General features: G+C 32.7%; 3 protein-coding genes across 6 annotated transcripts; all 3 read right to left on the bottom strand.

The window, feature by feature from the left end:
* Positions 1-759: 759 nt before the first annotated feature.
* Positions 760-8521, bottom strand: LOC110994618 (tissue alpha-L-fucosidase-like). Of its 3 annotated transcripts, none has more exons than XM_045628839.1 (7): positions 8497-8521; positions 3373-3626; positions 3090-3228; positions 2537-3003; positions 2215-2355; positions 1613-1968; positions 760-890 (listed from the first exon to the last, which is right to left on the bottom strand). In XM_045628839.1, the coding sequence occupies exons 1-7, from the start codon at positions 8502-8504 to the stop codon at positions 798-800; spliced, it is 1458 nt and encodes a 485-aa protein (XP_045484795.1). In that variant the 5' UTR covers positions 8505-8521; the 3' UTR covers positions 760-797. The 3 variants fall into 3 exon arrangements, with proteins under 3 accessions (XP_045484795.1, XP_022117076.2, XP_022117075.2); XM_022261384.2 differs by lacking the exon at positions 8497-8521 and adding an exon at positions 4132-4196; XM_022261383.2 differs by lacking the exon at positions 8497-8521 and adding an exon at positions 3706-3813.
* Positions 5242-8573, bottom strand: LOC110994616 (tissue alpha-L-fucosidase). 2 transcript variants are annotated; one of them, XM_022261381.2, is made up of 7 exons: positions 8497-8573; positions 7783-8036; positions 7500-7638; positions 6948-7414; positions 6626-6766; positions 5979-6337; positions 5242-5358 (listed from the first exon to the last, which is right to left on the bottom strand). In XM_022261381.2, exons 1-7 carry the CDS (start codon positions 8502-8504, stop codon positions 5266-5268), a joined length of 1461 nt encoding a protein of 486 aa, XP_022117073.2. In that variant the 5' UTR covers positions 8505-8573; the 3' UTR covers positions 5242-5265. The 2 variants fall into 2 exon arrangements, with proteins under 2 accessions (XP_022117073.2, XP_022117074.2); XM_022261382.2 differs by lacking the exon at positions 8497-8573 and adding an exon at positions 8112-8171.
* A 1974-nt stretch (positions 8574-10547) lies between these two features.
* On the bottom strand, positions 10548-12195 carry LOC110994615. The gene is made up of 2 exons (XM_022261380.2): positions 11642-12195; positions 10548-11448 (listed from the first exon to the last, which is right to left on the bottom strand). The coding sequence occupies exons 1-2, from the start codon at positions 11966-11968 to the stop codon at positions 10966-10968; spliced, it is 810 nt and encodes a 269-aa protein (XP_022117072.2). The 5' UTR covers positions 11969-12195; the 3' UTR covers positions 10548-10965.
* Positions 12196-13265: the final 1070 nt, after the last annotated feature.

Raw genomic sequence — 13265 nt, 5'->3', positions numbered from 1 at the left:
TTTTTAGTTACTTTCACTTATGCCTTATTATGGAGACGTGCTGCTGATGTCGAAACTATTTTCATGCTGCAGAAGAGGACTGTTCGTGCAATCTATAATTTAAAATGTCGGGAATCTCTATAATCTCGCCTTTCCCTCGCAATATATTTATGACAATATTATGTTTACAAAAATAGTCAGTAAGTTTACTAGAAAAGTAACTACATACGCGTAATGTAAATACTCGGATCAAACGCAGGCTGCAATTTCCACGTACTAAGTATCTAAAGTTAGTAATTCTTTTCTGGAAAAAGGGATATTTGTTTTTAATAAAATCACAGAGGCTCTTTTATCTTTGCTTTTTTTATATGTATAAGGAAAAGCTGTGTAGAAAGGCTTACTATAAAGTTAACGATATTCTTGTTGATAAAAGGGCCTGGGTCTAGTGCTAGACAGAAGAATCTAAGAAATTTGCAGATTTTTTATTTAAAATAAATTTTCTTTGAAATAGTCATTTTGTATGATAATTTGCTATTTTAAAAAATAGCGATAAGATTTTTACGCCGGCTTTATCACTAAAAAACTGTTTGGCTTTTGGCTTGACTCTCTTCTACACAAATAGAAGGTGTAGACCGAGAGAAGAGTCTTCTTTGCCGATGAGCAGGGATGTCCACCGATTCTAATTTAATGACGTGGAATAAGTGATGTATATTTTATTCCGTAATAAATGTTTATTGTATTATATATATAACTGAAATTATTCTATTGTATTAAAACAAATTTATGTTTAATAAAATATGTATTTTATTGTATTAATTTTATTTACAAAATTTTAGCGACCATCCGACGTTGGACTTAACAGTCGTCTTGTTTGGTAACTTGATGCATATCACGCCAGAAGCAATCTCCCACTGAAACAGAAATACATATTAAAATAATATATTTGCACTTGCTGTAGCCATACAAAAACATAATGTAGTATGTGTATGGTCTATGTTTAGGCTAAACATAGACCATTGATAGATAGGGACTTTAGTGGTTATCAACAAAACTTGTAATTTCATAGATTATAAAAATTCTGATTGCTGTAATTGAACTAAGCTGTCCCTTTCTGTCAAACTAACTTTACGCTTCGATGAAAAGAGCCGACACCTTGCGATACTGCAGTCAGACACAGGTATGTTTGAATAAAGGACGTCTAAGAAGAGAAATTCATGTTCACGATAAAATGCGTCACCATTGTAACAGTGGCCTATGTTTTTGTTTTCATGAATACCAAACGCAATCATATGTGTTCATTTATTTAGTTATATAGTATCACTTAATACTTTGTTAACACAGATCGAAAGACATCGCTAATATTATGTGTTACAATCGTCGAATAGTCGATATTATAAATATTAAGTGTATTTCTTTAAATTTTCATGCTTAATAAAATGGGTAAGCATGCGTCTCTCTATCCCGTTCTAGACTAAGAATACGATTGCGAGTAAACTAGCAAAGGGCTAAAAAATTCTATGTTTTCAGTTGTGTGTGTTCAGAAGGACTGTTTGCCAACAAATAACAGACAAAGCTGTAATAATACTTCAACTATCAAAGATCTAGCCCTAGGTCACACAATCTTAGTACTCACGTCCAATGCCTTATCACTTCCCAACAAGGTAACTTGCAATCTATCGCGGCGTAGATAACTGACGATATCCTGCACACAGAGTTCACCATCTTTAGGCCATTCGAAAAAGGTCGCGTAAATCGCCATCACATCTGTTTCCTTTGGTTTAGCTGTGGGATTAACACCGTCATACCGTTGCTTTGTGCACGTGTACCAGACATCACTGTTAAGGCTATCGTTCTGACGTATCCATGGCGAAGTATCGTATATTGCTTCGCCGTTTATTTGAAGCCAATCACCAAGAGCCAAGAGACGCTCTTGGAATATTGGCGCAATGGTGCCTTCCTTTGTTGGACCGATGTTTATGAGAGCGTTGCCTAGAATTGAATTTGTAACTGTATTTATACATAGAAAGTATGATGCTAGAGCTACACTATGAATAGATATTTAAAAACAATATAAACATTTTAAATGATATTTCATAGTTTTAAATTAAATTTTTATTTATTTAACATTAAACTTCTGGCGCGTCGAGTGCTTTAAAACTTAATTTAATAGGATGTGACATACACATTTTTTAATTAATCTTCTATCTTTTTTTAATTATTATTAATTATAATTACCACCACAGCTGACAGTAGACACGATTTCTTTGAGTAACTGTTTGTCACTGAGTATTTCAGACAAGTTCATGTTTCGTCTGTAGCCCCACGATTTTGAGTCCACCGTGAATGCATTCTCCCACTTGTGAGGTTGAAGAGTCCCTATATAAACATTCAAACCTTCCATTTATTAACGAAAAAGGTGCCATAATACTCAAATTAAAAAAAGTTAATAAAAAAGCACTAAAAACACTTCTATAGACAACCACGAGTAAGTCTTGTAGACGATTCTTGATCATAATCATACAGAGCTATACAGTTTCAGCAGTAAAGACTATCTTACCTGGATTATACCTGTCAGCGCAGTTATAAAAATCTCCATGATGGCATGGGATTCCAATCCCCCAACGATCATTGACTACAATCTCATCTTTCACAGGACTATCATTATACAACCACGCCAAAAGGTCAGTTAAATTCCAATAAGCATCTAATGCCTCCCAATCGCCATCAGACCACAACACAGAAGGCTGGTAATCATTGATCAGTTGTTTTATATCAGGCCACAGTTTTGTTGATGGATAATTTTTATTTAAGAACAATGACCGCTTGTCCTCCAAGTAAATGGGATTATACCATTCATATAATGAGTGGTATACGCCAAATTTCATTCCCTGTTTCCTTACTGATTGTGCAATATCACCTACTAGATCTCGTTTAGGACCAACTTCCACAGAATTCCAACTGAATGACCGTTTTGAAGGGAATAATGTAAAACCTTCATGGTGTTTACTGGTTAAAACAATGTATCTAAAAGTACAAACAATATAGTTCAATTGTATGGATTAATAACAATTATTCATAGCCCTACTATCTCAAATAACATCTCTACTCACTTAGCTCCAGCTCTCTTAAATAGAGTAGCCCATTCATCAGGATCAAAGAATTCAGCTTTAAACATAGGTGCAAATTCTTGATATGTAAAACCAGGTGGATAATTTTTATTCATGAAATCTATGTACTTTTGGTTTCCTCCTATAAAAAAAATATAAATTGTCCATCTATTTTAATGCAATATTAAATCTGGTGTAGTGTAACAGACACTTAAACACCATATAATCATTTACATACATTTTATCGAACAAAACGCAATAATATAGGATAGTCTTTTGAACTTACCAACCCAGTTACTCCAAAACCATTCAGTCCCAAAACTTGGAACAGAGAACACTCCCCAATGTAGAAATATCCCAATTTTAGCTCTATCGTACCACTCCGGTAATGGACGGGTATCTAGATCTTTCCAATCAGAGGAATATCTTTTTGTGTTTAATTCAAAAGGATCAATTACATTTAGTTTATCAGCATACCCATTTATTGAAGCTATTACTATATGTATACACCATAACCATAAAAGTAACATTTTTAACACCCTGAAATTAAAGGAGTTCATGTTGAAAACACAACCACAAATACAGAAAAACTTATCATCAAAACGATTTGTTTGTTTACATTTTTTCACAACTCGAAAATGTCGTTGAACCTGTGATAACTGATAACTGATATTTGAAATTTAGCAAATATTGTCAAAACATATTAGGACACGGCCTCAAAATAGTTTGTTCTCTTGCTTCTTGCACCAGATGGCACTAAAAATTTTATGTCACTAAAATATTATTATTAATTACTAAGTATTTTCAGGATCTAATTAGGTATGTACACACAAAGATTCTCAAGTATATTATCAGACTTTCTCATTAATAACAACATTTTTATAAACGATATAGATCGTGGAAGACATAATGTTTTATTAATTATCACTAATAGTAGTGACGATTAGAAATAAAAATAATTTATATTACAATTTCAAAACGAATTAAACAATCTAAATTAATTTTGTAAACCGTTATAAAATTGAACAAAATATATTTAACATACCGTTCAAGATTCAATAATATGTTGTTTAGTAGTTGAAATTTCACTTGATACTGGTCAACATAAAATCCGCCGTTTCTATAAATCCTACTAACTGATAAGGAAAATTGGTCACATACAGATCATTAGTTCGGTAAAATACGAATAAGTTTAATTTGATGCCATAGTATTATAATTTATTGCTACTAGATTCTTTAGAGGCAAGGTAATAATTATAAAGAAAATACATATTTATCTCCAAAATAATTCAACAAAAATACATGTATCTCTGTAATTTTTTATATCCATTATTAATTTTAATTTATAAAGACTTATTTATTTCCACCTTTTGTGTTCTAATTGTCTCGGTGTTTGGGAGAAAAATCTTTATCTCAGAATTCAAAAAATAAATATTTATTATTATAGATAAATTTATCACAAAAAATCAAGTCCTGAATTTGGCATGTATACTACGTACTATTCGCAGAGAAGTACGTTGCCGGAATATAACTTCAGTCATCGTAGTATCACACCGCAATAATGTCGGTGGTTTATTGCTTTGGTCATGCAAAGTGGAGTTCGACAGAAAAAGATAGTCTTGGAGATCGGCATTCTTCTTCGCGGTATAGGCCAGCGTAGTGAAATGGAAGGCTGATAGAAATTTACTTGGACAGGTTTGGCAAAAGAACAGAAGGGTTGAGATCCCGAAGGGAGGTGAACAAGTGAAGAAAAAGCTCGGCCAGTTCCGCAGTCCTCGAATGGACATCATGAATAGACCATCAGGACAGGACAGTGAATGTCGGAATTAAGCCCCCTAACATTTGTGACATCCATGGCAGGTGTGGAAGAGCGCGCCTTGGATAGTTTTGTTTCTTCTGCTCCGAGATTGTTTTACAACTGCATATTTTTTAAGTTTTTGATGAGAAGGGCAGCTTATACGCCATAATAGGCGAGTTTAACGTAATCAGGTGATTGTTTATTAGAAAAAATAACGCACAGGATGCCTTACAGAAAAGATTGTAGCGCCATTAAAAGTAGTTTCTACTACATTTAGTTAATACGTCACACAGACATAAGATGTTTTGAAACAAAACTTATCAAAACTAATACAACATAACAAATAATACGAAATAGTTTATTCGAAATATATATTTAAGATTAAATATTACAAAATTTAAGTGACCATCCAACGTTGGACTTAACAGACTGCTTGGGTAACTCGATGTATGCCACGCCGTATGCTATCTTCCACTGTAACAGAAATATATATAAAAGTATATATTTCAATTGCTGTTATTATCAGATAAAAACTAAAAACTGAAAACCCTGCACGGGCATAAATACCCATACTTTCAGGCAGGTACTTTACTATTATAAAAACTAGCCTAATCGTGCTCTTTTAATTAAGTTTTTTGTTTCTAAAAAAAACGGTGTACTTGTAAAATTGCAATTTATTATGAATAAAGGAGTTTCATTTTAAGTGACTCACAAAGACATAGTTTTATTTGAAATCAATTTCATTTCTACTATCTGCTTTTCAATACCTTGCGTCACCAGTGTGACAGGGGCCTTTGTTTTAGTTTACATGAGTCCTTTTGTGATTAAGTTATCACGTGATATTCGTAACAGATTATAACTCTGTTAAGGCAGACTGAAAGAGATCACTTATATGCCGTATTGTAATCGTCGACTATATAGTATATTTATTGAATTTTTCATGTATCATTAAATGTTAAAAAAACGAAAGTGTGATTCTAGCTTTGCTAACAAAAAGCGGGAAAATGTATAAAATAGCCTTTAGATACTACACAGAGAACTAAAACGTCAATTATCAAAGATTGATTCCTAGGTCACATAATCTTAGTACTCACCTTCAATGTCCTATCACTTCCCAACAAGGTAACGCGCAAAGTGCTATGCCGATGTAGATAAATGACGATATCCCTTATACTAAGTACATCATCTTTAGGCCATTCGAAAAAGGTCGCGTAAATCGCCATCACATCTGTTTCCTTTGGTTTAGCTGTGGGATTAACACCGTCATACCGTTGCTTTGTGCACGTGTACCAGACATCACTGTTAAGGCTATCGTTCTGACGCATCCATGGCGAAGTATCGTAAATTGCTTCGCCGTTTATTTGAAGCCAATCACCAAGAGCCAAGAGACGCTCTTGGAATATTGGCGCAATGGTGCCTTCCTTTGTTGGACCGATGTTTATGAGAGCGTTGCCTAGAATTGCATTAAACTGAATTAATAGAAATACCAACAGTTTAATTATAAATTAATATTTAAAAACTGTAAAATCTTAATTTGAAAAATATTGTTAAATTAAAATTTAACAATATTTACGGCGCGCGTTTCGAATGCTACAGATTTAAGAATGCGAAAATTAATTAGTAAATTAGACAAAAACACAACAACACAGTAGGTACTTTTGTTTATAATAATAAAACAGAATATAATAGATTATACACATTTATCCACTAAATGTTCTTAATTATTATTATATATCGTTACCTCCACAGCTGACAGTAGACACGATTTCTTTGAGTAACTGTTTGTCACTGAGTATTTCAGACAAGTTCATGTTTCGCCTGTAGCCCCACGATTTTGAGTCCACCGTGAATGCATTCTCCCACTTGTGAGGTTGAAGAGTCCCTATATAAACATTCAAACCTTCCATTTATTAACGAAAAAGGTGCCATAATACTCAAATTAAAAAAAGTAAATAAAAAAGCACTAAAAACACTTCTATAGACAACCACGAGTAAGTCTTGTAGACGATTCTTGATCATAATCATACAGAGCTATACAGTTTCAGCAGTAAAGACTATCTTACCTGGATTATACCTGTCAGCGCAGTTATAAAAATCTCCATGATGGCATGGGATTCCAATCCCCCAACGATCATTGACTACAATCTCATCTTTCACAGGACTATCATTATACAACCACGCCAAAAGGTCAGTTGAATTCCAATAAGCATCTAATGCCTCCCAATCACCATCAGACCACAACACAGAAGGCTGGTAATCATTGATCAGTTGTTTTATATCAGGCCACAGTTTTGTTGATGGATAATTTTTATTTAAGAACAATGACCGCTTGTCCTCCAAGTAAATGGGATTATACCATTCATATAATGAGTGGTATACGCCAAATTTCATTCCCTGTTTCCTTACTGATTGTGCAATATCACCTACTAGATCTCGTTTAGGACCAACTTCCACAGAATTCCAACTGAATGACCGTTTTGAAGGGAATAATGTAAAACCTTCATGGTGTTTACTGGTTAAAACAATGTATCTAAAAGTACAAGCAATATAGTTTAATTGGTGGATTAATAACAATTATTCATAGCCCTACTATCTCAAATAACATCTCTACTCACTTAGCTCCAGCTCTCTTAAATAGAGTAGCCCATTCATCAGGATCAAAGAATTCAGCTTTAAACATAGGTGCAAATTCTTGATATGTAAAACCAGGTGGATAATTTTTATTCATGAAATCTATGTACTTTTGGTTTCCTCCTATAAAAAAAAAAATAATTGTCTAAGTATGTATTTTAATGCAATATTATATCTGGTGTAGTGTAACATACACTTAAACACCATATAATCATTTTTCTATTATCGTACAAAACGAAATAATATAGGATAGTCTTTTGAACTTACCAACCCAGTTACTCCAAAACCACTCGGACCCAAAACTTGGAACAGAGAACACTCCCCAATGTAGGAATATTCCAATTTTAGCTCTATCATACCATTCCGGTAAAGGACGTGTATCGAGATCCTTCCAATCAGAGGAATATCGTTTTGTGTTTAATTCAAAAGGTTCAATTACATTTAGTTTATCAGCATAAGCATTTATTGAAGCTATTACTATATTCATACACCATAAGCATAAAAGTAACATTTTTAACATCCTGAAATTAAAGTTTTGTGTAAAAATCACCAAATACCACACAAAAACATATCTTCTAAACGATTTGTTTGTTTACATTTTTTACAACTCGTAAATGTCGTTGAACCAGTGATAACTGATATTTGAAATTTAGCGAATACATATTGTCAAAACATGAGGTAACGGTCTCAAGATAGTTTGTTCTCTTGCTTCTCGCACTAGATGGCACTATAAAATATTTATATTACAAAAATATTATTCATAATGAATAAGTACTTTCAGGATCTATTTATTTTCTTACTAAGATTCTTAAATATCAAACTTTCTTACTAATAATATGTTCAAACATAATGTCGTCCATGATCTATTAATGACGATTAAAAATAAAAGGAAATAATATTACTATTTGAAAACTAATGAAATACCTAATCTAAATTATTTTTTTAACCATTATAAATTAAAATAGACAATAAATAACATACCGTTCCATATTCAACAGTTGTTTAGTTGTTGAGACTTCACTTGATACTGGTCATCATAATATCCGTCGTTTATTTAAATCATATCTACTAACGAATAACTAGTGATAAGGAACGTTCGCCACATAACTATCTTAGCTGAATTGTTTTATAGAATCACAAGCCATATTATTCAAATTTAATGCAAAAATGTATCAAGGAATCCAGAGAAAGAGAAGAACAATAATTTATAACACTAAAATGCTGATTGAGTATAATTTAAGGCACTTATTACTAATACCTAAAATAGAAAACTAAATACATAGTATCTATCGATAAAAATTAAACTAAGAACATAATATAAATAAACAAAACTAGAAAACATAAAACTGCTTTCATAACTAATTATACCTAAGTGATGCAATTCTTGTGAATTCAGTCAGTGTGCATCTAAATATATCGGTCTCACATGCATTAATGTTCAGGGTATTCATGGGTAATTTCTGTTTAAACTAAAGTCCCCCCAAAGTCTTTGAGTTCTGCTACTCTTGGAATTGGCTTTTCCTCTATATAATAATTATAGAGATTCGGTGTCCGTGTTATGGATAATGAAATAGCAGCACATTTCCCAGAAATAACCTGTAGCCGATTTTTCCTGCATCAATTTCATCGTAGATGGCATTATGCTATTATGAGTCCATCTGGCAGAAGAGCAGTGCCCGTTAAAATGAAGAAAATTGATAGAAAGATAAATTAAATTAACCTACGCTGGATCACTAACAAAGGCTGCGTTCAGGGTCCAATAGGGGGACCAACCATGTTCGCTCCTAGAGGACTTGCCAAATGGCAGTCCAGTAGAACTTCAGGTTAAATCGGATACATAAATATCCTAAACACACTAATGTTCGTGCCCCACAAGTCCAAAGCCATGGTGGTGACGCGGATATTGAAAAGAGTACAACGGAAAGCCGCGTGAGGATAATGTAAACCAGCATATGATCGCGTTTTTACTATCTACCGTTATTGAACAATTGTAACGTTTATGTATGCGTCCGCGGTGTGGGCTCCCGCAACAAATCAAATCGGTTAACGCAAAACAATTAAACACCTTCAAAATGGCTTTTCCTAAAAAAAAACAAAAACTTATAGGACGACGACTTTTCACGCGGCAACCCCTAATAGCCAGGATACTTCCTCTAGACCTACGTATCAAGAAGCCTCTACCTCATACGAGATAAGGAGGGTGTCCGCGTGGAAATATCGGAAGTTGAAGAATTAGAGGAGAGTACCTACGTAGATCACATTCCGCTACATAAACGTACCTGGACTACAAGCTCATTATCCGGTAGAAATTTGAAGACATGGTGGCAGCAAAACAAATATAGATTACCGAAAAGTTGGCGCATGAACGGATTGGAAAGATGGAACGGAAACAAAGAACAAGAATATAAAGATAGCACTGGCAGCAATGGCGCTGCGAAATGCGATAGGTACTTACGTGGTTAGTAAATAAAAATAAGCGTGTCGCAAAAATCTAGTCACTCTCGGTTCAATTAGATGCAATTGTGAGTGGACGATCTCCATGATCCCCTGGCAGCCAACCGCCAGATCCACCAGAGCCTAGAAGTTAGCTATATAAAAACTTATGTAAATTTTTTCTAGGTAAAAGTACACGCTGCTACGCCGGATAAAGTGAGGCTGCGGTAAAACTAAGAACAAACCGTGGTGAACAGCTGTTCAGCGGAGATGTTAGAGCTACATATGTATAAGTTACTGAAGGATCGCCCATTTATATTGTAAATAATAATCTTACCGATACGAAGACACTCGCGGGTGATAATGTGAAAAAAAATTATTTGTTGCCATTATACTATCATAAATTATGACTTACTAGGTAATTTAAAGGCAAACTAAGTATAAAGAAAACAAAGAGATAAATACACATTTACTTTTTAAAATTATTGAACATACATAATTCTATGTAATTTTTCATATAGTACAATATTAACATTCCTATTATTATTAACAACTAAATCTGTGTGATTGAGCAGTTTTATTTATTTATTTTCCATTAAAGAAATTTATTTATTTCCATTTATTATTATTTTAACTAAAGCGCTCACCTGTCTCTTAATATATCAATATTCACACAATTTGACAAAAGAGAGAGATTAATACTTTAGTTAAGAGAGTGCAATTATACATATTTGTATGAATATGTGTATCACTTTATAATACTGTCTTGATAATACTGAATCTTTTATAAACATATTTATTTACATTTACAATTAATCTATATAGTAATAAATACAATACAAAATTGTTGAAGTCATGAATTACAATTTTCTTCTAAAATACAAGTTTTTAAATTGAAATTTTGGACAAGTTCACAAATCACTTCAGATTATATCTCCATAAAGAGACAATAACTCAATGTCTCATATCATATTCTTCAGGTTTATCCACTTCCACATTGGGAAGTGGTTGGCATTGCTATTGTTCATCCACTTTGAATGTTGAATAGTGGCAGGTCCCATTAATAATAATCTCATCATTTGCTGATGTTGGAGGTGCTTGAGATGTTGGTAATGCTTCATTACTGTTAAAAACAGGTACAGTATACAATAATTTTTCATTCCGCACTGGCTCAGCTTGTGAAATAGCAGTTGTGAAGACATTGGTGGGTTTCAGACTAAATTCACCTAGCATATTCATTTTGACATCAAATATTACATCTTGTATTCTCTTTTTAGCAAGTAATAGGCTTCTTTCACATTTTAGTGAACGCAATTCATTTGCAATGTACTCCCCAAATACTGAAAATTCATCTCTCTTTGCTGTTGATGAGTAAACTAAGTCGGAATCCAATATATTATCAGTTCTTGCCAATTTAGGTGGCGGTGATAAGGCATTATTTTTATTCTCATCAGGTGATATTGCATTATCAGTTGATGTATTGTTAAATGTATAAATATCCTGAAAACAAAATAGGAGATAAAGTTGTCTTTCAAATATAACATTTCTAAATTGGGCAATAGTATATATCTGAACTATTAAAATATTAAATATTACTAATTATCTAAACTTAATTACAACTTAGGCCAATTGTTTACATGCTATGACAGTATATAATTTGCTTTGAATGTATTTTTCATAAAAAACTACTTACCGAATGAACAAGTTTGTATGGCTTGTTTGAGTCCTTTAAAAAGTGTAAGTAATCATAGGCATACCAATTTGTAACATATCTATCATTTGGATCTTGAGAACGGGCTAGAGCCTCTCGAGCAAATTCTCTGTTATATTGTGTCCTCAAATGCTGTACTTTCTTAGTTACGTCGAAAACCGATATTCTAAATGTATTTGCAATCGAACGAAGCTCCTGTTTGCGTTTTTGTTTCCCACGCCTAGATTCACAATTGCTAGGATTCCAAAGCGCTGCATTTACTTGTAGTAATCCGACTAATTTCAACGTTTTCTCTCGAGACCATTCCATTTGAAAAGTTTCAGTAAAACAGATTAAACCTGCGATCGATCAAGCAATTTATGTTGATATTAAACAATTTTAGTTCATACTGCACAAACAGTTTGACAACAGCTTGATTCTGCGTCCTGCGATTTCGGATCCAGTTTATTGATTGCTTGCAAGACTTGTTGTTTGAAAAGTTTGCCTACCTTTGAAAATTAACGTTAGATAATTTTTACAATATATTTAATTAATATTGCAGTTGTAGAAATGATGCTTTTTAATAATTATTATTTATGTCAAAAACGAAGCAGTTGATAGTTCGGTTTTGGTAAATAAAACTAGATGGCTCTCATTTCAAGAGGGTTTTCTGTTTTTTAAACAATATACTTTTTATTTCGTTTGACTTTGTTTTTAATACATTTTATATATTTTGTTGTTGAATAGATTTAATATATACAACAAAATGATGAAACGTCTCGATCAAAAACGGTGCGTTAGCGAGACTGGGTATACATTAATTATTAATCTTGCCGCACACGTATAAAATGAAATGTATTTGTAGTATTATTATACTACAAATTACACACGTGTGTGTTACACCAAATCACTATCGTCTGTCTCCAGTTTGATTGAATATTGATTTAATTTTACTTTGAGTGGTGGCAAATGAAAACAAAGATATCTTATTCATTCTCATTTATTTACAAACTACAATATGTGAGAACTATCACAATATAGAACAAGTGCTCTTTAAAATAAAATTAAAATATTTACATTATTTACAATTATCGTCACAGTTAAAATGCAATAAAATTATAAAGGTAGGCAATTTAAGAAAAATCACTAGCGGATTGTCATTGCACTGTGTATACGATTTATTAAATAAATAATCTTCAACCATTAGATTGAGTTTTTTGTCGAATATTATATACGAATAATTAAATTACTTCAAACGAATAATATTACTTCGGAGTTATTTTCCGGTTTACAGATCAAATTTCAATGAATTTATTTTGCCTTTTTACCGTTAAATTGTCTCAAACCCGACAATTAAATAACTCTGAAGCTGTCATACGTCAAGCGAAAACAAAACATCACTGACATATGACAAATGACAATTTACTCATATACATCATTACAATAAAATTACCTGCCTCAACAGATAAAAATGACTTATTAATATTAAGGAACAAAAAAATAGGTTACGTAACAGTAAGGAACACAAAAGTTAGCGTTGTAAACTATCAATAAGATATAGGTTATTTGAGGTCGTCGATTCGATGACATCGTGCAAGCTAACATTGTAATCAAATGCAAAATTAAT

Source organism: Pieris rapae, chromosome 7, assembly GCF_905147795.1.
Source record: "Pieris rapae chromosome 7, ilPieRapa1.1, whole genome shotgun sequence".
Taxonomy (NCBI): Eukaryota; Metazoa; Arthropoda; class Insecta; order Lepidoptera; family Pieridae; genus Pieris; species Pieris rapae.
Note: the sequence above shows the minus strand (reverse complement) of the source record. Positions and strands in the feature narration are given on the sequence as shown.